The 27,737-nt window shown below is 33.3% G+C and overlaps 1 protein-coding gene across 1 annotated transcript; it reads left to right on the top strand.

The window, feature by feature from the left end:
- The first annotated feature begins 3,697 nt into the window (after nt 1-3,697).
- On the top strand, nt 3,698-23,938 carry LOC139514364 (sialate O-acetylesterase-like). The gene is made up of 9 exons (XM_071303489.1): nt 3,698-3,804; nt 4,558-4,877; nt 11,174-11,318; nt 13,470-13,641; nt 15,740-15,834; nt 16,865-16,995; nt 20,920-21,074; nt 22,761-22,959; nt 23,669-23,938. Exons 1-9 carry the CDS (start codon nt 3,744-3,746, stop codon nt 23,921-23,923), a joined length of 1,533 nt encoding a protein of 510 aa, XP_071159590.1. The 5' UTR covers nt 3,698-3,743; the 3' UTR covers nt 23,924-23,938.
- Nucleotides 23,939-27,737: the final 3,799 nt, after the last annotated feature.

The following is a 27,737-nucleotide window of genomic DNA, read 5'->3' as shown; positions in this document are numbered from 1 at the left end:
GAGTTTCTAAAGCCGGTCAGTATATATATATATAACCCTACAACAGATGTATTCATCGGATCGCCATCAATGATGGTGATACATGGCTGTGTACATAATGTATATACAACTCGTCTAAACATCAACCCAACAATGTTAGATCTGTAAATTTGCTTTCGCAAATTTTTGGTTCTTCCCTCGCCGGGATTCGAACCCATGCTACTGTGATATCGTGACACCAAATCGCCTGCACTGCAGCCGTCCCGCTAGACCACACGACCACCTGGGCTCTCAAAAAAAGAGCTTTCGCTGGCCGTGTGTTACCTTTCCACGTCAGTTTTAATCTAGCGGCGTACTGCAGTACATGATATATAAGGCATGAAGATGTTATTGTTACAGATCAGCTAAATTATCTATAGTAAAGGATTCTACAAATTAATGTAAGATACAGTCACAGAAAATAATTATATTTATAAGTACGTCTGAGTCAGTGACAACCCTACAACAGATGTATCCATCGGATCGCCATCAATAATGGTGATACATGGCTGTGTACATAATGTATATACAACTCGTCTAAACATCAACCCAACAATGTTAGATCTGTAAATTTGCTTTCACAAATTTTTGGTTCTTCCATCGCCGGGATTCGAACCCATGCTACTGTGATATCGTGACACCAAATCGCCTGCACTGCAGCCGTCCCGCTAGACCACACGACCACCTGGGCTCTCAAAAAAAGAGCTTTCGCTGGCCGTGTGTTACCTTTCCACGTCAGTTTTAATCTAGCGGCGTACTGCAGTACATGATATATAAGGCATAAAACTGACGTGGAAAGGTAACACACGGCCAGCGAAAGCTCTTTTTTTGAGAGCCCAGGTGGTCGTGTGGTCTAGCGGGACGGCTGCAGTGCAGGCGATTTGGTGTCACGATATCACAGTAGCATGGGTTCGAATCCCGGCGAGGGAAGAACCAAAAATTTGCGAAAGCAAATTTACAGATCTAACATTGTTGGGTTGATGTTTAGACGAGTTGTATATACATTATGTACACAGCCATGTATCACCATCATTGATGGCGATCCGATGGATACATCTGTTGTAGGGTTGTCACTGACTCAGACGTACTTATAAATATAATTATTTTCTGTGACTGTATCTTACATTAATTTGTAGGATCCTTTACTATAGATAATTTAGCTGATCTGTAACAATAACATCTTCATGCCTTATATATCATGTACTGCAGTACGCCGCTAGATTAAAACTGACGTGGAAAGGTAACACACGACCAGCGAAAGCTCTTTTTTTGAGAGCCCAGGTGGTCGTGTGGTCTAGCGGGACGGCTGCAGTGCAGGCGATTTGGTGTCACGATATCACAGTAGTATGGGTTCGAATCCCGGTGAGGGAAGAACCAAAAATTTGCGAAAGCAAATTTACAGATCTAACATTGTTGGGTTGATGGTTAGACGAGTTGTATATATATATATATATATATATATATATATATATATATATATAGATTACTAAAAAATCCAACATTTCCGGTATGAATAGTTTTAATTCACTAGTACTTTCATGTTTAAATAACAATCTTCAGGTGAAACTATACATGATTAACGTAACTATGTAACGGTAGGTATGTAACGTCATAGTTGTCGTTGAGTATATAAAGGGAGATAAATCGTATTACACTTAGTCTATATATAGAAGTATGGAGCGTCTATATATAGACTAAGTGTAATACGATTTATCTCCCTTTATATACTCAACGACAACTATGACGTTACATACCTACCGTTACATAGTTACGTTAATCATGTATAGTTTCACCTGAAGATTGTTATTTAAACATGAAAGTACTAGTGAATTAAAACTATTCATACCGGAAATGTTGGATTTTTTAGTAATCTATATATATTTCTATACACAAGAACATTTATTATAGTGATCTTTATATATATATATATATATATATATATATATTAGAAGTTTCCCGATCTGTTACGCAATTGATCTGTTAGTGTTGTTTTTGGTGTATCATTAAATGCAAATTATTTTTATAATTCAAGCATAGTCGGATGTTTTGATCTCGTGCAGCACAATACATCTTTAGAATTATTTCACAATGAATATATTATTATCAGGGCTAATTTTGTATGTTAAAATGACCTTTTTCATGTTTCCAAAAATGCCTACACAAAAAATTCCAACCAATTCATTGGAAATTGTATCAATAAAAATTATAACAGACGAAAATCAGATAGATTTTAAATGTGCCTTATTTCTATTTGCTTTTGCAATTTCAAGGGAAATAAATATACATTACAAATCGTTCGTGCATTGGTAACTTGCAAAGATCGTTTGAAAGGTTAATCGAGTATACACTCTTATGTTTGCTATTGATACTAGAATATCCATTGCAAATCCATACCAAGTTGCTGAATGAAGCTTTATTTAAAAATCCTTTAAAAGTTTAATGACGGCTCCTAGTTTACTCTACGGTTGGTACGAAGCACTTTTCAATTTTATAACGTACCAGAACTTAAAGAAGAAAATGTATAAAAAAAAGTAAATTCACAAAAATATTGAACTCCGATGAAAATTCAAAGAGGAAAGACCCTAATTAAATGGCAAAAATAAAGCTCAAAAACATCAAATGAATGGATAACAACTATCATATTCCTCACTTGGTTCAGGGATGTAGCGAATGGTAAATTAAACCTGGTTGTTAGATAGGTAAACCTCTCACTTGTATGACAGTCGCATTTAATTCCCCTATGTTGACAACTATGTGTGAACAAAGATTAAAGACAAGAAAAATTATCATAGCAGAATAACACAATGATGGCATGTATAAGTACCGAGCCACGACAAATAGATATCACCAACACATAGATTAAACAGTAAAATAATGTTCACCTGATTTCACTCCCGGTTTTTAGTGGAGTTCGTTTTGTTTCTGATTTATTATTTATAACTGTTGCTGTAAATGTCCTTTGGTTTTGCGAGTCTTTGTTTACTCCTTGGTTTTGATTGTTATTGTCTATTCAATAGGACAAATAAAAGAATACTTTGACACGTTATTAAGATGATAAACAACGTCAGTACCTAGAATCTATTCTTCAAAAAACTATCGCGTATCATTTGTGAAGTTGATACGGAATATGTATCGAGAAGGTCTTGGTGCTTTCCAATGAACTTTTTTTTTTAGTAAACATGACGAGACGTTATATGACATAACCCTGGTTCATCAACTTTCTACTCAGACACTGGTGACGTTATAAAAAGTCTGAGTAGCAGCTACAAGCTCTCGATACCAATTAGTTGGGAAATGTATAATGCTACATATCATATTTACTGATGTACATTAAAATTAATATTATTTGAATCTCCGATACATGTCCTGAACTGATCAACTGCCACATATTTTAAAATCAAGTCCCACATATACTAGTAATGAAGTATCGTTTTGGGTTATATAAGTACATGAAAAAACACAAATCAAACATGCAAGGCCTCGCATACCATTTATAATAAGTCATTTCAGAACTTATGTCTGGTGTAAAAAAAAAAGGCGAAGCATCAAAACACCAAAAAAGCTCGAAACCGATAGCAAAGTAGTGAATAAGTCTTCACAAAACCCAGGAAAGGGACATATGTACTGTTACTTCGTGATAACGGTTTCTTATCTTGATAATTTCGAAAGGTTACAAAATTGGACTAAATAAAGTGAAGCCAGTCGTGGTCAGAAACAAAGAAACTATGAAGTGGTTCATCTTTTTCAGTATCATTTCGGTCTTAAACTTGACCAGTGGGTATGAAAGTAAGTACGTTTTTATATGAACAAGATGGACAATCAATTAATTATTGATTTAGACATACATTGTACTGTGTATTTAAATTTGTGTTAGTTGAGATGTAGAACTATCTGCTTATTTATTTTGATTGCATGTGGTCGAGTGTTCGACGACCTGCAATGATCAATTCAAAGACTTTAAAATTGATATCGATCTCCACTGATATGGAATTATCATTTAGGAGTATGAGATTGGTAAGGTAGGATAATGGTGTTTTAGCTACTGTGTCTGTAGAATATAGCATGTAACCTGAGTGGAATCCTTTTCAATATGTCGATTACGTCACAAATGTTCACTTAAGAGCTACTGGGAATTAGCAAATAACTGTATATTATATCTGGCAAAACATAATGTAACAAATAGCGCAACAAGTCATGTATTATCGACATTCTGATTTTGAGAACCACTACAAAAGTATAAAACAATCAATGCATTGATGTAGCTTAACAGAATTCTGATCTTATGTTTGATATAAATAGTTTCATAATAATTATTTTGATTTAGTTGGAACATTTTATATGAAAGATAAAAAAATATAAATGAGGTATAAAATCAACTGCTTTTTTAACCTGAACTAAATTGTAGTACAACTAATTTGAAAAATACCTAGATGGGTCTCTTAAACGTGGCTGTACAGAAATTGTGAAAAATTGATATTATTTTAAGTTCCTTCAACTTGTAATTAAAATTCGCTTCAACATGCATCAAATATATTTCAGAAAGGGCAGTCACTTTTTCGTTTTCGACATTTTACGCCAACCATATGGTACTTCAAAGAGGACCTCGTGGTGCATCTGTATGGGGACATTCTCCAAAAAAAGGTGATAAGATTGATTTGTATCTAGACGATCAACACAGCGGAAGTATTACAGTAGACTCTCATGGAATTTGGCAAGGTGTTGTACATAACCCTGGGGAAAACCATGGTTACACGTTGACTGCTTCATCAACACTTGGAAATATAACTCTGACAGATGTATGGTTCGGGGATGTCTGGTTGTGCTCAGGGCAAAGTAATATGGCTTTTACAGTAGGCCAGGTAAACGAAGTCAATGTTATGATATGCACAATTTAGAAAAGGAATTTGAATTGCGTTGCGGTATTTGAGTGGAAACACGATCTTCTTTACTGCAAAATCTGCAGCAAAGTTTAGATATGAAACAGTGGCAGTGTGTTCCATATTTGACAAAAGCATCCAAAACGCATGAAATTTGTACGAAATTACAAGTTACATTCACTCTTATCCTGATTGATTACTAAATTATTTGGAGGTTCGATTATTTACCCTTATGTAGCGTTAATTAGATAATTCCCGCGGCACGCAGTAAAGCGTGAATTTATTGTCTTCTCGGTAAGGTATTTCCGAGGCGTAGGAATTTTTGGCGCCAAAAATTGTAGTGGTAAATAGATAGTTATATGAGTATCATTTCTAGCCTTGCGTTCGTACTGTGTACATCAAATTCTTTCTGAGTGCCAGTTCCTCATAATGGACCCCATGGACATTGAAAATAACGTCAAGAGGATAGTTGGAGAAGAAATTCAAAGGTCTCAAAATGATTTCTTAAGCAAGTTAGATGGAATTTTCACGTCAAGATTGCAGGCATTTGGCAACCAACAAAAAGAGCGTTCGGAGGCGCAGATGTGTAAACTTCAAACTGACATTTTAACGGCAGATACATACAAGTTCCAGAAAAAGAGCTGTGAAGACCAGTTCAAGTTCAACAAGAAGATGAACGTGACACTAAAAGAAGCAGAATCTTGTTTGGATTCTTCAGATGACAAGTCCGCTCACGCTAAACAGAGAATTAGTGAAGGTATAGAACTTTTAGCTTATCGTCAAAAACTAGTTAAAATGGCTGATTCGTCTGAACATGGTTGGAGAGTAGTCCAAGAATATACTTCAAACCCGCTGGCCGATGATTCGGAAGACGACAGGAAGATCATGAGGGCAACATCGCGTGCAGAGAGAAAGGCGAAAGTAGAAAAATCCAAAAAGAAGCGTTCAACTCCATATTCTAGACCTTCAACTTCAGTAGATAATGGTAACAACAGTGGTGGCGTAAAGTCAGTTAGGAGGCCAGGAGTGTGTTATAACTGTTATAAACCAGGCCATTGGCAGTTTGAATGTCCAGAAAAGAATAAGAAGTTAAGTACACATAGTAATTTATTGTTATATAATGATGTGTATAGAAATAGTAATTCTTTAAGTTTTTTCATTGATGAAAGTTTAACATTGAAAACAGCTAATTTGAACAAAGCTCACTTACTAGATTCTGGCAATGATAGTATTTGTTTACTCAACCGTGAGGAATGTGTAGATCAATTGTCTAGACATTTAAATACACCCACGAAATTGATCAGTCCCGTAGGTAAACTCAGCTCATCGATACACAAATGGAAACAAGCTGGTGCGACTGATTATATTTTACAGGTAATAGAAAAAGGTTACGGTATACCTTTTAAAGAACTTCCTGAAAATGTATCTTTGCCTAATAACAAATCTTCGAGAGACAATGGAGATTTTGTTGCAAGCGAGATATCTAAATTATTAGAAAAAGGTTGTATTTCTAAGGTTGATAATAAGCCATTCGTTATTAATCCGCTTACGGTAGCTTTTAATAGATTACAAAAACCTAGATTAGTGTTAGATTGCAGGCACATTAACAGTTGCATACACCAATTTAAATTTAAATTTGAAGATGCATCGGTGGCAAGAGAATTATTTGAAAAGGGAGATTGTCTATTTAGATATGATTTAAAAAGTGCATATCATCATATTGAAATAAGAGAGGAGCACAAGCAATATTTAGGTTTTAGTTGGGTTATTGACGGAGTGGCTAACTATTTTGTTTTCAATGTTCTTCCTTTTGGTATTGCAAGTGCAGGACATATTTTTACAAAAGTTTTGAAAGAGGTGGTTAAGTACTGGAGAAAACAGGGATTAAAGATAATTATGTATCTTGATGATGGTTTGGGTGGAGCTAGTGATTTAGTTTCTGCTAAAAGAGCTAGTGATTATATTAGAAAGAGTTTGTCTGATTTTGGTTTTCTTATAGCTGAGGACAAATGTATTTGGTATCCACAACAAAACTTGATTTGGATAGGTTTAGTGTGGGATATGTATTTAGGTAGAATTCAGATTACTCAAGAGCGAGTGGATAGGTTGTTATTAAGTATTGTAAAAATTCTTGATGGTGTCAGTAAAGGGAAAATTTTATACAGAGCAAAACTGGTTGCTTGTATTGTTGGACAAATTATTTCAATGCAAGTTGTTTTTGGAAGTCTGGTAAGATTAAGGACAAGGGAATTATATCAGTGTATAGTTCTTAGAGCCAGTTGGAAGTCACTGGTTGCTTTGACAGCTCCAGCGGTTGGTGAGCTTAGATTTTGGTTAAATTCAGTAAATGATCTGAATGAGACGGGTGTGAATCTGCATGAGTCAGATTTGTATGATCTTAAGGCTTATACGGATGCATCAGATATTGGTTTTGGGGGATTTGTTGTCCCTGCTATTGATAGCAATAGTGCTGAGTCGGTCTGTGACTCTAGCGATGTTCAGATGAACAGTAGTCTGATAACGCCCAGAAATAGTTTGCACACTGTAGTGGGTAGTTGGGCAGATCATGAGAGGATCAAGAGTTCTACATGGCGTGAACTCGAGGCAGTCAATAGAACAGTTAAAAGTTCTCTGCATTTGATTAAGAATCAGACATTACAAATTAATACAGATAATAAGAATGTTACTAGCATAGTAAAAAACGGGAGTAGGAAAACCGACCTTCAGGTTTTAGCATGTGAATTGCACACATTATGCTTTGAAAATAGTTGTAAAATTACGACACAATGGATACCTAGAGACCAAAATAAAGTGGCAGACAATCTGAGTAGATACTCTGATTGTGATGACTGGGGTATCAGTACTGAAGTCTTTAATAGCTTAGATAATATATGGGGTATTCATACAGTGGACAGATTTGCCACAGACTATAACACTAAATGTACAAGATTTAATTCTAAATTTTGGTGTAATTGTACAGAAGCAGTAGATGCTTTTAAACAAAGTTGGAAAGGCGAAAACAATTGGGTCGTCCCACCGCCTAATTTGGTTTGTAAAGTTATTAGAAAATTTTTGGAAGACGAGGCAAACGGTACTTTAGTAGTTCCTTTTTGGAAATCTGCGCCTTATTGGGTGTTATTGTGTGAATCAAACGGGAATTTTAAACGTTTTATAAACAACAAAAAATTCTTGACAGAAGAGAATTCTGTTATTACAGGGAGAGGTAATAATGGTTTATTTGGGAAACAAGGAACATTAACGATGCTTGCATTTAAGATAAGATTTGATTGATGTGTTTTTTATTTTTGGAACAGGCTTAAACATTGAGCAGTTTGTGCACGAAGCCGTGGAGGACAGTGGAATTGAAGAGGGACATTCGTTACATAATTTAGTGAGGAGTTTATCTACACGGTTACTAGATGCCAGAAGTGAAAGTACTGATAAAAAATATTATTACGGTTTTATGAAATGGAAAAGATTTTGTATAGAACATAGTTTACTTTCTTTGCCAGCATCGCCAATTCATATAGCATTATATTTTGTACATTTATTAGATAATGGTGGTACATTTAGTACTGTTAACACTGCTTTTTACTCCGTTAAGTGGGCTCACGAAATTTGTGGTCAGTTAGATCCAACTAGCAACACATTTGTGAAAAATTTACTCGAGTCTGCTAAGCGAACTGCAAAAAACCCTGTCAACAAGAAAGATCCAGTGTCGAAAGATATTTTAATTGATTTATGTAGTATGTATCAATATTCCAATGATTTAACAGTTGTACGAGATCTTGTCATGATTTTGTTAAGTTTTAGTGCTTTTCTACGTTTTAGTGAATTGAGTCAATTGAAATGCAATGATGTCACAATTAAAGAAGGTTATTTGGTACTTAAAATTAGGAAGAGTAAGACTGACCAGTATAGAGCTGGAGATGAGGTGTTGGTATCTAAGGGGCAGTCTTTAGCTTGTCCTTATTCTATGTTTTTAAGATATCTTGGTTTGGCGAATATTGAAATATCCACAGACATGTATTTATTTCGTCCTTTGTATAGATCTAAAGATAAATGTGGTTTGATTAAGGTTAACAGGCCTATAAGTTATACTACTGCAAGAGAATGTATGATAAAGCGTTTGAAAATGGTCGCTCCAGAGCTTAACCTTGGTTTACATTCTTTACGGTCAGGAGGTGCCACTTCGGCTGCTAATGCAGGTGTTAATGACAGGTGTTGGAAAAGACACGGAAGGTGGAAGAGTGATTCAAGTAAGGATGGTTATGTAGCAGATTCGGTTGCTAACCGATTACAAGTTTCAGAGCATTTAGGTTTATAAATTGTTATTGTGTTCAAATGTTTTGCTGTTTAGCTGTCCTTTATTTGAAGGTTTTTGTTTTGTACATTACTGTGATTATTACCAATTGGTCAGTTTTTTTCTTTATACTCTATCTTTGTTGTTCTATATACGCAGCGAGCTAGTCAACAAACTTAAGTTTGTAGTTGAGTTATTTTTCTTAGATGCTAAGGTACATGAGTATAGAGAAGACTAGATAATTCCCGCGGCACGCAGTAAAGCGTGAATTTATTGTCTTCTCGGTAAGGTATTTCCGAGGCGTAGGAATTTTTGGCGCCAAAAATTGTAGTGGTAAATAGATAGTTATATGAGTATCATTTCTAGCCTTGCGTTCGTACTGTGTACATCAAATTTTTTCATATAAGCATAAAGAATGCTCAATTTGACAATTGTTAATTGTTAATGGTCTGTTATATATAGTTTATATATATATGGTATGGCTATATAGACGTAATCGGATTTGGATTGTATGTTGTCTTATAAATTTTTTATAGCCGTAGTCTTCGGACTAAAACTCCCTTTTATTAAGTTAGATTGAGCATTTTTTGGTACATGAACATTTATGTTATATGAGTGCGGTCCAACACTTAGTTTCGCTTGGCATTGACAAAAGGACGCAGGTTTCCAAAAGGTTTTTCCTGATCGGCCACGAAACAGTATTTTGTGTGTTTTGAATATTGATAATTTGGAAGATGATGGCAAATAGTATTTTGTATATATGTTATGTTGTTATAATATTGCTGTATTGTAATAAAGCGGCAGCTCAGAAAAGATATACGCAGCGAGCTAGTCAACAAACTTAAGTTTGTAGTTGAGTTATTTTTCTTAGATGCTAAGGTACATGAGTATAGAGAAGACATGTATTTAATTGAATTCTTTTCATAATATTTTTAGGCAATGAAATATTAGTAGCGGTTTTAGACAAAAGAAAACAGTTGTAGCTTAAGATTAAAGGCTTCTTCATACATTTGTAATGTGTCTTTGAAGCTTTGTAAATTGAGGAAATTATTTCAAATCGTTCAATTTATTTTCGTTCGACCTATTTATATTTTTTTATTTTTGCAAGTGTTATTATCAGCTCGATAGAATATAGGGATTAGTGCTTGTTAAAAGTTATGTTTTGTTGATGGTAAAATACTGAAACCACGTATACACGGCTTAGAAAAAGACATATGGAAAGTAAAAAAAATATTGTTTTTTTCATCCACGGAAACAGGCATTTTTTTTGAAGCGACATTTAAAAGAAAGTTCATAAATTTGTCGTGAGTATGTTTTTATAAAGGCAACAGTAGTATGCCGCTGTTTGAAAGTCACAAATCGATTGAGAGATAACAAATCGGGGTTACAAACCAAAACAGAGGGAAATTCATCAATTATAAAAGAAAAAGATTTAAACAACAGAAACACTGAAGTGAACAAAAAACAATCGGCAATGCAACACACACAGAAACAAACTATAAGATAACAACTGCCATTTTCCTCACTTGCTACATGATATTTTGAGAAAAAAAAATGGTGGGTTGAACCTCGTTTTGTGGCAACCCGAACCTCGCACTTCATTGAAAATGTTAAATATAACACTAAAAGGACACCATTATATGACAGGAATACAGTACAAATAAATGCAAGAACATACAAGACAGAGAAATACACAAGTAAACAATACAATATTACATTTAAACATGCTAACCACAGAATAAAAACGAACAAGTAAAACAACATAGGACAGTACACATAACCTATTTGTTAAACAAATAATATGCTATTGGTAATTGATAAAAAAAATATATACATAGATTTTTTCATTGTAATCATATTTTATTAATTTTTTTTAAAAACAATGGCAACTAAGTACTCTCATGAAGAATTTATTAAATTGTATAAAAACAAATATAATAAAACTCATAAAATATCTTTCAAATATGTTATGCAGCTCGCTAATGCAACAGATGAGGTCATGGATACTGCAAGTCACCAGGATATTAGATTATTTAAAGCTAAACCACGTTTGTCAACAACTCCGCTCACAGAATTTACCAGGAGAAATATAGGTGAACAATGGCTATTGCCAACATCAGGTAAATATAGAACTGTTATACGCTCAACATGAATTTGTTGATTAATGTAAAGGTCTAAAAGTGTGATTTTAATAATGGATTTGCAACCTGCTTTGGATAGGCAAAGATACCGTGTGTAGGAGTTGTTTCCCTTAGCAAACATATGTTAAGTCGGTGTAATACCAAACGTAATATGAAGCGGTAATCATAATTTTTGTCGATAACTTAAGTTATTTGAACTTCACAAAGCAACATTGACAAAATAATGAAATGTGTTTGTTATGGAAAGCCAAAGGGTCAACTCCGACTTTAAAACTCTCTACTTCTGTAATTCTAATTCTAATTATGATGTTCCATAGGTCTTTTTATATAGTATTTTTGTGATATGTGCTTTTGTAATTTGTAATTTGTATTTGTAAAATGTGAATTGTATCCTGATTATCTGTTTTCTGGCAGGTCTGACTTTTTACACCTAGAAAAAATGGACCAATGACCCAACTTGACGGGTTGCTCAGAATGTTTTTTTAAAACTATCATGAACATTGTAATTGCCCGATATCAACATAATATAATAGATATAAGAAAATGTGTATAAGCCAGTTTTGGACTTTGTACTTTTGTTTTTACTTTAAATGTTATATTACATTTTCGTTTAACAAAATTGGCACTTGAAGAAAAATCCAGTGAAAAAATGAAACAAAATTTAATGAAGTATGAATAAATTTGTTTATAGGATTTCAAGAACCTTCCATTCTTTTCAATTATTGTTCTTAAGTTAGATCTAAACTTGATTGAGAAAATGCATACGCATAATTGAATTTTTTTTTAAAGTTACTGAAATTTTAATGAATTGAAAAACTATATGTTCAGGTCTATTCAGGTTTTTACATACAAGTTTTAAAACGAAATAAGAACCAACAATCACATGTTGATTATGAGTAAATTTAGATCAAATATTCAGATAAAATAAAGTATTTCGATGCACGTCAGCAAATTAACAAGAATCATTTTCAAATAACAAAAATGCAAGATACCATTAATCAATATACTAAAATCGAATTTCAAATGTTCACATTCCAAATGCCAAATGAACATACCACAAATACACCCCAACATCTAATAGGAACTTACAATTATAGAGTTTCAGTGTTGCAAAATAAACTTTTAGGATATTTAATTACAGAGTTACATGAAAATTGTTACAAAATTTTTAATCCAGAATAACAATGTGAGAATTTTGACCCCTTTGCCTTTCATACACTACATCCAGTTGGTATCGGTTTCTTGGTTTCATACGATAAGTGCGTAATAGAACAACTTGCATTGATTAAGATCCCCATCCTAGGGGAAATAGGGGGCTTTTGTCATTCTTTTTTTTCTCGATTTATTTGATTTTTTTAGTACCATTTTTTTCCGTTTTCACATCTGCTTCCGTCTTTTATCTTATATGACTGATACGACAAGAAGGTATGACTATTTTACTACTCGATCTCTTACCAAATTATCAACAAATTTCTATTTACAATTACTTTTATCTTTATACTTTACAAGTATACTATACTCACTTCTCAACTTCAAATCATTCACAAGCACGTGCAGAATAAAGCATTTACATTTTTTATTGTTATTAATTATCAATTCTGACCATTTGCACAGAGATTCTAATAAACTAATTTTTACACAAGAACATTTTTTGATCGATTCCTTTGGGCCACAATCACGCTTTTCTGGAAACGGGTATACTTTTTTATTATATTGTACAAGTTTCAGTGCACTTTGTTGTCGAAAAATCGTTTCTATTATTCCCTTCTTTATTAAGTTAAAATTATCAATGATAATTAAAGTTCCACGTTGTATCCGTTATTTCTTCTCTCATCAATATATTCATCTTATTTTATCTGATATATAAATTTGGTTAACACTAAAACAAGATATGTTAGTAATTTTCTTTAGTAACGTAGTCCATTCTTTGATACTCCGTAAAGTTATAATTTCAAAGTACTGATATTTGAGGTAATACAGTTTTAAGTCGAACACGCTTTTCGGAAATCTTGTTCGCCATATAAGTCGTGTTTCCTCGGGTCACACGGATACTGTATATATCATTTTAACAAGTCAAATGCTTCATTACTAATCCTACAAATTTCTTAATTGAAAATGATATAATTTCAGCTTCTGTCAAATATTTCTCAGCTGTTTGTTGGCTATTCGGAAAATATTTATCATCTCATGTTAGTTATCCTATTGGATTGGTAGAGTCAGATTGGGGAGGTACTCCGGTAGAAGCATGGTCGTCAACAGATGCTCTTCAGAAATGCAATTCAACACAAAGACACATAAGTCCGTAAGAATATATACATTTTACGTGGTCAAAGTGTTTTAGTAAATGTCTAGATTATTGATTTTACAGTAAGAATGTTATTTGTACGATTAATTATATATAATATTGCTCTTTGTCAAGCCTTCGACTTTAGTCGAAAAGTCGAGATATAGCGATCCTTCATTCCGTCGGCGTCGTCAGCGGCGTCCACAAATATTCACTCTGTGGTTAAATTTTTTGAAATTTTTATAACTTAAGAAATAAATGCAACAGTAGTATACCGCTGTTCAAAACTCATAAATCGATAGAAAAAAACAAATCTGGGTTACAAACTAAAACTGAGGGAAACGCATTAAATATAAGAGAACAACAACACAACATTAAAATGTAACACACACAGATACGAACTAAGCATTAAACACAATCCGATGAGAATAAAAAATATAACAAATATAACATAAAAATTAAATACATGAATTTGGGATAGAAAAGTACCGTGACACGTCTTATAATAATGTGAATTCACACTCAAATATAAAAGGAAACAAACGACACAAAAGAAACACAACGTTAAAATGTAAAACACACAGAAACGAACTATAATATAACAATGGCCATTTTCCTGACTTGGTACAGGACAATTTTTAAAAGAAAAAAATGGTGGGTTGAACCTGGTTTTGTGGCATGCCAAACCTCCTGTTTTAATGGCAATGTTAAATATAACATTAAAATGACAACACAACATAACAGGACTACAATACAAATAAATAGGAGAACGTATTGGACAAAGAAACAATCGAATAATAGCTAACAAAAGGCCCCAGATTTAAGATTTAATACGCCTTGAGTGTGTTTCGTTCACACAAGACTTACTAGTGACGCACAGATACGAAAGTTCGAAAGCCAAAACAAGTACGAAGTTGAACAGCAAAGGTTCAAAAAATCTGATCCAAATACGGCCAGTGTTTTCTGCTTGGGATACGAACATCCTTATTATTTAGAATAATTTATACTTTTGCAAACAGTAAATTTTATAAAATGACTATGTAAAAGATATACATGATAAAACTAAAGTATTAACGAATTACAGGAAAAAAACAAAACCGGATACATTAAATAAACCAACATAATCCAACACAAAAAATAGACGCACCCGAGTTAGTCAAGGTTAATAAACTATTCTGGATTTCTACCAAACTTGGACAGAAGCTTGCTTATGATCATAAGATAGTATCCGGAAGTAAATTTTGTAAAAAAGTCCTGTTTTTTCCGTATTTTACTTATAAATGGACTTAGTTTTTCAGCCAGGATACAATACATTCACTCTGTGGTTAAAGTTTATAAAATTTTAATAACTGTCTAATACTGTCCTGGATTTGTACCAAACTTGGACAGATGCTTGTTTAGGATCAAAAGCTAGTTTCTAAAAGGAAATTTTGTTAAAAATTTCCTTCCAGTTAATATAACATACAGTCTGCAGTTATTTTTTTTAAACATGTATTAGATTCATAAACTATCCTGGATTTTTACCAAACTTGGACAGAAGCTTGTTACAATCAAAAGATAGAATCGAGAGGAATATTTTTATTGATTTTTTCTCTCATTTTGTTGAGCCTGCGATTAACAGCAAAAGTAGGCGAGAGACTAGGTTCGGCGGAAGTCTTACGAATTTTTTATATTGCATTACGCAAAACCAATTTATGGATAATGATGCGGGCTAATGTGCTGTTTTTTCTTATAGAAAATCTTAAAATTTTGAAATTTCCATTAAATAAAAGATATATACTTTCTTCAAAATTCAAGTGTTTTAAATGAAGGCATTTTTCATTTACAAAAACTCAACAAATCACCTTTGAAGCGTGCAATATATTTTTTTAAAACATCAAACATAGCTAGTACTAATTCAGGGAGGTATAGCCATTACAGACTCAGTAACTTCATACATCTTGACTATGTACCATATGTATTAAATACCCACCCGTTTCTTTTTCGAGAAAACAAAAAAGATTTTTTAATTTTTTTTTAGAAAAATCATTTTCAGAATTTTAAAGATGTTTTTTTTTCTTCATATTCACGTGCATAATGTATGTCACTGTCTATCAATCAGATTTTTTTTTCTCAGATCGCCGGTGAATCAACATTCTAATAACGTGTTATGGAATGGTATGATTCACCCTTTCCTAAAATCTACAATATATGGAGCCCTTTGGTATCAAGGTATAAAAATTAAAATTGTATGTGTTATTAAAAAAGAAAACTGAAAGAAGTAGGTTGTACATGTACACTGCGTATGTTATGTTTGATATTTATTTGTGACTGTATAAGTTTTTAAATAACATTTTTCTGCAATTGTGCTTTGTGCAATTGTGTAAAGTTCTAAACATTAAACATAATTGAGAACTCCCTTTAACTACTTTTAATATGACAACTCTACAAAAAGATATCACTTTTCATCGTATGTAACTCAGTCGATCGCTTGTTTATTTTCTTACATAAAAGCTGGTTTTAGTATCGTTATATATTAAAAGATATATATATAATATATATATCTTTATATATATATATATTCTACAGTTATCTTAGTTAAAACAGATTATCAGGCACTATTTAGCATATGTAACAAGTCATTTTCTGGAACCATTACAACATTTAAAAGCATTTACCATAAGATATCACTTTTCATCGTATGTAATTCAGTCGATCGCTCGTTTATTTCCTTACATAACAGGTTGTTTTAGTATCTTTATATATTAAAATATATATATATATATATATATATATATATATATATTCTACAATTATCTTAGTTAAAACAGATTATCAGGCACTATTTAGCATATGTAACAAGTAATTTTCTTGAATCATTACAACATTTAAAAGCATTTGCTAATCAAAGAAACTTGAAAAACATTTTTAAATTATATCTCAATTGTTAATAAATCGGTTTTGAAGAAGTTCCGATAATCATTAAGCTTGATAGGATTTTTTTTTAGTTTTTACTTTTTTTAAAGACAGGGAGGTTTCAAAACAAACATTAGCTCACAAGGACTTCTAGTTTCCGGACGTATAGACAGGGTATTTAACATGTTACAACCTGACAATAAAAACAGGGTGGAGCAATACACATGTAACAAGCTGATTAAATGCAGACCTCGTTTTCATGCTTTGCTTGAAATCATGTTATCACTTTTATCCTTGAAGTCCCCTTCATGTTCTTGAACATATATGACATCAATTGATTTTATAGGGGAAGCTAATTCACCAAATGCGTTTGATTACTCATGCAGATTTCCAGCAATGATAGACGATTGGCGCTCTAAGTTCCATTCTGCTTCTCTACAAACTGTTGATGCTATGTTTCCATTCGGATTTGTGCAGGTAAGAAAATACAAATAAACTACCCAAGTAACTGAATGAGAACACAAATATTATTTTTCTAAAATTTTGCAGGATTGGAAATTTTGGAGTGTTTTCCCTCATCACGGTGGGTATGGTTGTCCTGCGAGAGAACGTACTGTGCTGGTGATTTGGTCCTGACGGGTGCTGGTGGGTCCTGATTCTGTGCTGGTGGGTTTGTTTACATTGTATCAGAACGGCAATAAAACGACTGTTTTGTTGCTTAATTTTTCTCTGATGTGTCATAAGTACCATGCAAAGTATATTACAACAATATTATATTGCAAAAGTCATGCAAGTTCGTTAAACGGAATTGTCCTGACGCTGTGCTGGTGATAAGAAAACGGTCCTGGTTCTGTGCTCCTATGTCCTGGTTCTGTGCTTTTATATTTTAGTTAAAAGTGGCATATATTCAAGAGCATTGATGCTGTACTGTTGTTGACTAATTAGCTGTTGTCTGCTTTCTTGAAATTGACATTGTTGTGAATCTGTTTACTGTTATTATGAGAGAAAAAATACCCCTATTTAAAAAAAAAATGAAATTAACTGTAATCTTATTTATTGGCCTGTTAATGGAACCCTTCTTGCCCCCTTTTAAGATAAGAAAATATGTTTACGATTTTCGGGATTACGATCATTTTGCAAGATCACCAAAATACGTTGTAATTTATACAATACTTAATATAATGTAGATGATGTGGTATGTTTGTTGTCAATGGACAAATGTCAATAAGAAACCAAAGGAAGTATGTGTTAACAACCATACGTCATCGTACGACCTTCAACAATAACCCATAAAATAAAAATGTGAAAGGTTTTGCATAAATATAGAACAAAGGACTTTCTGAGCGTTTGAATCATGTCTTTAGCAGCTTAAAACACATTTGTTTGTGAACAATTGAGTGTTGACTATAAGAATGACAATAGTATTGCGGGTTTGTTTGTTTGGTGTTTTTTTGGGGGGAGGGGGATAAGTTAGAGCGAGGTTACAGTGAAAGCTTGGAAGAGTTTCCGGTAAAATTTTAAAGGTGGATTGTAAAATTAAAATGTATCTTATATTAGCCTTGGTCACACCTTACCGGATAGCTCGAACGGACGCCTAACGGATAACTTTTTCTCAATCCGTTCATGTCCGTTGGACGTCCGTTCTTATCCGTTAGGCGTCCGTCCATATCCGTTGCATGTCCGTTAAGCGTCCGTTTTATCCGTTGACGTCCGTTCTGTCCGGTGGAAAATTTTGAACATGTTCAAACTTTGAACGGACGTCCAACGGATAAAATGTCCGTTGAACGTCCGTTAGGCAACCGTTTTGTACGGTACTCGTCCGTTTTGTATCCGTTATGCATCCGTTGGAGATCCGGTAGACCAATTCACCAACGGATGTCTACCGGACGCCTAACGGATAAAACGGATATTAACGGAAGGATAACGGATAAAACGGATGACTACCGGATGTAAAATGGACAAATGCCAATTGAAATTTCTCATGGTTTATTGCCTTTAATTTTTAGATGGTTTATTGCCTTTAATTTTCAGATTATTTTGTTCATCCGTTTTATCCGTTACGCTTCCATAGCGGTGTCTGTTTTATCCGGTACTCGTCCGTTGGATGTACGTTCGACGTCCATTCTGTCCGGTACGTATCCGTTTCACGTACGTTCAGTGTCCGTTTGGCATTCGTTACATGTTCGTTAGTACACCAACGGACTCCCAACAGATACAAATTTTGTCAACGGATAACTTTTTTTTTATCCGTTAGGCGTCCGTTCGAGCTATCCGGTAAGGTGTGACCGAGGCTATTAAGAATCACTTGCTGTAAGATTTTTCCAACATATTTTTTTTGTCTAAGCGGTTATCAGGTATTTGTTTTTCGAAAATTCGATAAAACACTAAAAAAATCACTATTTTATGAAAGGGCAAGCTAGAATATGTCAGAGAATGAAGACGAGATAACCTAGAAAACACTAAAAAACCTAAGATTTCTTAGCTTTTTCATTTCAAAATAAATATTTTTGATAAAGAATTACGGGGGAGGAAGTGAACAATGTGTCCTACTTTTTTATATTTAAATATTTTTCATGAATAAAAATCAAATGTGCCTTGATTATAATTGAAAATGAGTAAATGGAAAAAATACCCAACTAAAATACACTTTTATTTTAATATTGGTAATATCACTAAGCTTTTAAGTTTTGTGTGTCAAACACACCATCTCTGTAGTTATGACTCCTTACTAAGATATTTCACTTCATTCATTTTTTTTCTGCATTTTTTTATATTGTGAATTCATAGAACTATTATATTAAAATGTAGCCTTAATTTATATTTAAAAAACATAAACACGCCTGGAAAGTAAAATGCGTACTCGGCTGTCTGTAATCGACCATTTTTAGACACCCCAGGCTCCTAAAAAACAAGCCGGGGTGGGGGTTCAAAGATGCAAATTAAGTACTTATATCAATATTTTATCTTTTCGTGTACGGTTTATGACAATGTCAATTACGAAATGTGCATATATCAAGGGGAAACTTCTTGCAAAGCATTATTATTTATTATAGTTCATTATTGTATTTAGTAGAAAAAAGAGAATTTAGTGAAAATAAAATCACTATTTTTGTAGAAAATTCACAGACCTTTGTACAGAGATTTTTGTTATGTTTACCATGGGATCAACACAAGGGTTCATTACCGAGTAAACAAATCAAAATGTCTATCTACCTTGCACATTTCAGAAAATTCGGATCAGATAACGAAACTAGGTCCAGCAACATTTATAAGCAATTTAAGATTTTGACCCTCACAGTTTCCATTCACCACAAATATTCTCGTTACAACGAATCATTTTAAATACAAAAATACCAGTTGCAGCCTTTCGTTTATCTAATAATATATGTATACGGATGAAGTTATGAAAGGCAGCAGGGTCATCAGGGTGAGGAGTCCATGTCATCTGAAATAAATGCTAAGCATAGCTCTAGAAAGCGACAGATAATCATGACATTAACTTAAACTCTCTTCTTTTCGACTTTTCGAACAAATTGACACATAAAATGAATTATATAGTATTGTGGAATTTTTAACTTATTTTAGATACTATATATTGTTATCTGATATTGGACGAAAGATGTTGCCCTTTTATGTTATTATGTAATACAAGTTAAGATCATTTGAAAACACATATTAAACAGCCAAATGGATGCACAAGAGCTAAAATAGGAGTCATAGATCCTGTTGGCAACAATTATCTGCCCAATTTATTGATTTTGTAACATTTGTTTCAAATATGACCAACTTCTTATCCAAAATCACCAGCACCGTATCAGGACCCACCAGCACAATGACAGGACCCACCAGCACAGTATCAGGACATGCATAAATTGAGAAAATGCTAAATTTTAAGAAATTGCAATGTTTTTTCACAAAATTGTTTTGTCGTGTGGATTGCGGTATAGAAAGCGGACTCTATGAGCATTTTTGTTTTATTTTTTCAGTTCGAGATTTTCTGAAAATGAGCATTTTTGTGTTACGCTTACTGAAACAGTTTAGAGGGTCAATTTTTTAATGGTTTATATATGAACACATAAGAAACGAAATTGAAAAATCTCAACTGTTTTCTTCCATTTTTTATGAGTGAAAACGTCAAAAATCATCATTTTCGTCTTTGTTTACATTTTTTCATTGATCACCAGCACCCGTCAGGACCGAATCACCAGCACAGTACGTTCTCTCGCAGGACAACCATACCCACCGTGTCATGCATAACAAACATTATTTCAAGCAAAAGTGAAAATTTAAATAATCAATAAAAACAATGACACCTAACAATGATCTCTTTACTGAAATTTGCATGATATTTAAAGCTGAAATCTATATTTCGTTTTCTGTTCGTGATTATATTAATTTCAGTTAGCACCGAATAGAAATACATCTGCAATAGGTAGCTTTCCACTAGTGCGATGGGCACAGACAGCTAATCATGGAAGAGTTCCAAATGATCGATTAACGAATGTCTTTATGGCTGTTGCATTAGACCTCCCCGATTATGCATCACCACGTGGACAGTAAGTATTTGTATCCTTGTTTGAACACCCGTCACAGGTTATTTTTCTCCAAAAGAAACTATTCTACCAAACCTTACTATTTTTTTTTTCAAATTGGTAATTGACTGGTATATAGACAATAGCCTACAAGAAACAACCATTTAATTTCAAGGGGGTATGTTTTTTTCAAAAAATAAATAATCTGTTCCGCAATTGATGAAAAAAGATATTGTGGTGATAGCTTCGAAAAAAATATTAAAAAAAGATATTTTGACTCAGACAAAAATATATTTTGGATCTGGTTGGGCTGAGCTAAGCAAATTTCGAAACTACCATGGTCAATATAGAAACAGTCGATGATAATTGATATATTGAAAAATATTCAGGAAGATAAGTATGCACAGGGAATAATGTCTATACACTTTTTTTTAGCTCACCTGGCCCGAAGAGCCAAGTGAGCTTTTCTCATCACTTTGCGTCCGTCGTCCGTCGTCGTCGTCCGGCTTCGTCTGTTAACTTTTACAAAAATCTTCTCCTCTGAAACTACTGGGCCAAATTAAACCAAACTTTGCCACAATCATTATTGGGGTATCTAGTTTAAAAATGTGTCCGGTGACCCGGCCAACCAACCAAGATGGCCGCCATGGCTAAAAATAGAACATAGGGGTAAAATGCAGATTTTGGCTTATAACTCAAAAACCAAAGCATTTAGAGAAAATCTGACATGGGGTGAAATTGTTTATCAGGTCAAAATCTATCTGCCCTGAAATTTTCAGATGAATCGGACAATCTGTTGTTGGGTTGCTGCCCCTGAGTTGGTAATTTTAAGGAAGTTTTTCTGTTTTTGGTTATTATCTTGAATATTATTATAGATAGAGATAAACTGTTAACTGCAATAATGTTCAGCAAAGTATTAAAGATTTACAAATAAGTCAACATGACCGAAATGGTCAGTTGACCCCTTTATGAGTTATTGCCCTTTAAAGTCAATTTTTAACCATTTTTCGTAAATCTTAGTAATCTTTTACAAAAATCTTCTCCTCCTAAACTACTGGGCCAAATTAATCCAAACTTGGCCACAATCATCTTTGGGGTAGTTAGTTTTAAAAATGTGTCTGGTGACCCGTCCATTCAACCAGGATGGCTGCCATGGCTAGAAAAAATGCAGTTTTTGGCTTATAACTCAAAAACCAAAGCATTTAGAGCAAATCTGACGGGGTTAAATTGTTTATCAGGTCAAGATCTATCTGAATTGGTAATTTTAAGGAAATTTTGCCGTTTTTTGTTATTATCTTGAATATTTTTATAGATAGAGATAAACTGTAAACAGCAATAATGTACAGCAAAGTAAGACTTAAAATTAAGTCAATATGACCAAAATGGTCAATTGACCCCTAAGGATTTATTTATAGTCAATATTTTACAATTTTCATAAAATTTGTAAATTTTTACTAACATTTTCCACTGATACTACTTGACCAAGTTCATTATAGATAGAGATAATTGTAAGCAGCAAGAATGTTCAGTAAAGTAAGATGTACAAACACATCACCATCACCAAAACACAATTTTGTCATGAATCCATCTGCTTCCTTTGTTTAATATTCACATAGACCAAGGTGAGCGACATAGGCTCTTTGTAGCCTCTAGTTTTATTTTTACGCCATTAATTGCTTTGAATGATTTACATAAACTTAATTTTCACAGCATTCATCCTCGTCTGAAGCATGATGTAGCAGCTCGTTTAGTTTTAGGAGCTTTAGCAGTTGCTTATAACAGAAGTGGAATTGATTATCAGGGTCCATATCCTTCATCATATACCTTACATCGTGATAGTAATACTCTTACGATAGAATACGACAATGGAAGATCGCCCATTGATGTAAGAAACACAAACGGATTCCAAGTGAGTTATTAAGATCTTTATGTTCAACGCTAGAAAATGAATTTTATAGGTTAACTTCTTAAACACTCAAGCTTAAACACCATCGGATTGTATATACATTTTGGAGTCTTTATGACAATAAAAAAAAATGAGGTATGATTGACAATGAGACAACGGTCTATCACAATCCAGATGGTGTTGATATAAGCAACTATGTGTAATCGTATAGCATTCGGCAATGAGTCAGCTTTAAAAGTTTGATACCTAAATTTCTTTGCTTTTGGGAGTTGATGGCAGATTAAAATTTTAAAATTCCTAGTCTTTGGACGATTTGAAAGTTGACAGCTGTCTGTTGAATGTTAAATCCTCTAACTGTTCACTAATCAGATGTCAAATAAGCAAGATTCGTGACGGTTTAAAAAGTCAAGTTGAATGTGCTTCCAATTAATTCAATTGATAAAAATCAGTGGCGGATCCAGAAATTTTCACAAGTGGGGGCCCACTGACTACCTAAGAGGGGGACCTCTCTAGTCACGCTTCAGTGATTCTTTATATAAGCAACGAATTATTTTTACCAAAACGGGGGCGGACCGCTGCTCCCCCCTAAATCCGCCTCTGAAAATGTCTCACAATTTTAGCAAAATTGACGTATAAACAATATATTTTTTATCAATAAAAGTTAAAAACAATATTTAAATCTTTCATCGTTCAAATTCAATATTTATTACAGATATGCTGTTCATTATCTCATAAAGTTTGTCATGCATACGCACATGATTATGGTTGGACCAATGCACCAATTAAGAGTCATGATACATCAAGTATAACCTTGGATACATCAAATTGCAGCTTAAGTCATCATGCTATTGGTGGCATACGATATGAATGGAGTGAAAGTCCGTGTGATTTAAAGCAATGTGCTATTTATGGGGCAGCAAACTACCTTCCTTCTCCACCTTTTATTGTAACAAGACTTTTTCAATAAAAGTGCATTCTAAAATGTTTTTCTTGCAACGGTCGTCAATTTTCCATTACCTGCTTCCCAGTTTGAATACGATGTGAAAACCTCTCACTTGTACGACAGTCTCATAAAATTTAGTATATTGACAACAATATATGAACAATATAAACAGATATTTAAGTAAAATGGGAAAAAAATTGGAAAAAATAATCGAATCTATCGATGTTCTATTAATTTGAAGAAAAAAAGTTTGCCACTTGATAGTGAGTCAAAAAAATATTGAGGAGGCGACATTAAAAAACATTAGCAGTACTTACTTTATTACACATTTCAACAATTATGTCTTTTCAGCATGCTCAATGGAAAAACATTTAAAAACGCAAAAAACAAATAGTAAAGATGATAAATCCAAAACTTCGCACTTTTTAATACTCATCACGGATGCAGGTGTATCTCGTATTTAAATTTTACAACTGAATATACCATTTGATGGAGGTGTGGGGTGAAATATTTTGTCCTGCATTTTTTTTAGTTGAAAACTCTGTCCTGTCTTTTATTTGTCTCTATTCGGTGCTGCATATGACTTTTTTTTTACATAAAATGTCATCCTGCTTTTTTTTTATAGCAAAGTGTCTCATCCTGACTCAAAACTCCCGTCCTGCCTATTTTTTTCAAATTTCATCCTAGCCCCACCCCCCCCCCCCCCCCCCCCCGATTAAAATCAAATGATAGCTCCCTTATAGTAGGTTGGTTTTTGGGCACCTAAATTTATTTAACATCTATTACATAAATTGTGTCTAAACCAAGTAAGGCAATCTTGACCATACATTGTTTGTTCTTTGTTTGTTCTTTGATTATCTGTCTGTTTTCTTTAAGGAGTCGATTATAGGTGCTTGGTGTGGTATGTAATATTGTCGGTTGTTTTAGTTAGTTCCGGTTATTCATGTTATTAGGTATAAAATATGGAAGATGTAGGAGTTTTAGAAGCTTTAGCATGTCTCATGTTATTGACTGAACAATGAACATAAGGTTCCGAAGAATCTGATTCGCTCACATAGATTGTTTTGTGTAAATCTTGCATCAAAATGAGTGATTATTTTGATGTTTAATATATATTAATGCATGTTTAGACATGCATATAAAAAAAATCTCTCTATCATAGTTTATGCCAAAAAATAAAAGAAATGGTTAAATAAGGGCAACAGTAGAATACCGCTGTTCGAAATTCATAAATCGATTGCGAAAAAAAAACAAATCCGGGTTACAAACCACAGGCACTTGTCTCAGAAAAAATTTTCCTATATACCTTATTATAACAAGGTATATAGGAAATTTTTTCTGAGACAAGTGCCTGTGTTACAAACTAAAACTGAGAAAAACATATCAAATATAGGAAGAGAACTACGACATAACAGAAACACATCATTAAAATGTAACACGCACAGAAACGAACTTTAATAGAACAATGTCCATTTTCCTGACTTGGTACCGGACATTTCAAGAAAAAAATGGTGGGTTGAACCTGGTTTTGTGGCATGACAAACCTCCCGCTTTTTTATTATTAGAATCGTCTTTCAAAGACAATAACTCCTATTAGTTGACATTTTTGGACAAGTTAACTTATTTTTAGGCCTTGCTTTTGGACTAGTTGGACTAATCAAAGTGTTTGTAAGCAATGAAGGGTAAAGATTGCTTAAATTTATCAGTGGGAAATAGATTTAAAAATTGCAACATATAAAGCATTGGTTTTAGTTGGTACATCTACAATTATAGACAAAGACAGATAACTCTAATTTTAAAGATTTCTTTAACAATAACATCATTTAGATTTTTAGAACAGATATAAGACTCATGCACATTGCACAAATTATGTTATTTTCTTGACAAGTATAAAAAGTAAAATCACAAAAATACTCAGAGGAATATTCAAAAAGGATATATCATGGTCCTAAGTTTATAGAACCCCAAACATATCAATTGAAACCATGATTTAAAATGTTGGATGTCCAACACAAGGACATGGGCTAAACGAGAGAAGCTGAACTAGACACTTTGTCAGAATTGGTCAAACAATCTGAGTTCCTTCAGACACTTTTCAAAAACAAAAAGATCAAAGAAGCCAGGTCATTTAATCTCACATTCAGATATATTGATGGTGTTCTTTCCATTAACAATCCAAACTTTGCTGATTTGGTTCCATTAATATATCTCTTAGAACTAGAAATTAAAGAAAAAACAGACACAACTTCCTCCGCCTCATTTTTAGACTAATATCTCGATTTTGATATACACAGTCATATAAGTACCAGAATCTTTGACAAACCAGACGATTTTAATTTTGAAAATATTTGTCCCCCACCTTAGAAGCAATATACCAACTTCACCTGCATATGGAATCTGAGACTACTAAAGTAGTCTCAGATGGGATATACATTTTCCCCAACTTTTCGGTATTCCAGAGCTTGCAGCAACATGTTGAGTAGAAAGTTGATGAACCAGGGGTGTCAAATAACGTCTCGTCCTTTTCTAAAAGTTCATTGGAAGGTACCAAGAACTTGTTGATAAATATTCCACATCAACTTCACAAATAATACACGATGGTCATGAAGTAATTAATGGATACTGGCGTTGTTTATTATCTTAATAAAGTGTAATATTAGATGATTTGTCTATGTGGATATTACTTTTACTGTTTAATCTTTGTTTTGTGGTATCCATTGGACGTGTCTCTAAAATGTACATCCCGTCAGTGTTATTGTTTTGAGATAATGTTTGCAATCTTCTCTTATTTTTGCTAATATGACTTTGTTTTTCTATATATGACCTGACTATGTGCTTGTACATCACATCATTGTGTTATTGTTCTATAAGTTTTGTATTCTTGTCTTTCATTTTTGCTATAAATGTACTTTGTCTATATGACTTTTTGTACTTCTTTGTTACATATGATGTGGTGCTATACTTATACATCCGTCATTGTGTTATTCTGCCATGTTAAGTGTTTTGTTTACAAATTTGTTTGTTTTTATGTCGATTAAGATAACACAATGTTGACTGCTGTACCCCTATTTTTGACAATATTACCCATTATGTCTGTTTTGTTCTCACATCAGTCAATATTGAATTTTATGGGACTGACATACAAGTGCGAAGTTTAGCTAGCTATAAAACCAGATTTAATCCACCATTTCTACATAAGAAAATGCCTGTCAGGTACATGACAGTTGTCAATTAATTTGATGTGTTTGAGCTTATGATTTTGCCATTTGATTAGGTGTTTTTTCCATTTTGAATTTTCCTTGGAGTTCAGTATTTTTGTGATTTTACACTTTTTTTATAGTTTACTATTATTTACTGTTTGGGTTTTGCTCATTGTTGAAGACTGTACTGTAAAGTCACCTATATATTGTAAATTCAGAAATCATTGCAAGGTTTTTTATAAATGCAAATAATGTGACTGGAAACAGGTCACAACAATTAGAACTTCAATTCTGAGCTAAATCAATGTATCCTGCAATTGGGTGTCTTATCATGCATATACACAGATATCACTTAGAAAGCGAAATATACATGAACCTGACTGAGCAGTAGAATTAATACCTCTTCTGATAAGACAAACATGAACAGCAGGATTTTCTACAGCGTCAATCATCGATTTTGTAATTTGAATGTGTACATGTGTAACACAAAATCAACCATGTCAATTTCAGCGCCAAAGTCAAGTACAGTTGAAAATTCTGAAGCATACATCAAATCTGACAATGCTTTGTTATTTATTTTTACTGTTGAAATTAGTTGTTATGTTAGAATAGACAACTATTTATACTCTGAGTGATGT

The sequence above is a fragment of the Mytilus edulis genome, chromosome 1, assembly GCF_963676685.1.
Source record: "Mytilus edulis chromosome 1, xbMytEdul2.2, whole genome shotgun sequence".
NCBI classification, from domain to species: Eukaryota; Metazoa; Mollusca; class Bivalvia; order Mytilida; family Mytilidae; genus Mytilus; species Mytilus edulis.
This window is presented reverse-complemented; position numbering and strand designations above follow the sequence as displayed.

What these genes read in the sequence shown, in the direction of transcription:
- LOC139514364 (XM_071303489.1), top strand. Translation starts at nt 3,744, where the DNA reads ATGAAGTGGTTCATCTTTTTCAGTATCATTTCGGTCTTAAACTTGACC. An exon ending in TGGAGCCCTTTGGTATCAAG is followed by an intron (nt 15,835 to 16,864) that starts GTATAAAAATTA and finishes TTGATTTTATAG; the next exon opens with GGGAAGCTAATTCACCAAAT. An exon ending in TTCCATTCGGATTTGTGCAG is followed by an intron (nt 16,996 to 20,919) that starts GTAAGAAAATAC and finishes TATTAATTTCAG; the next exon opens with TTAGCACCGAATAGAAATAC.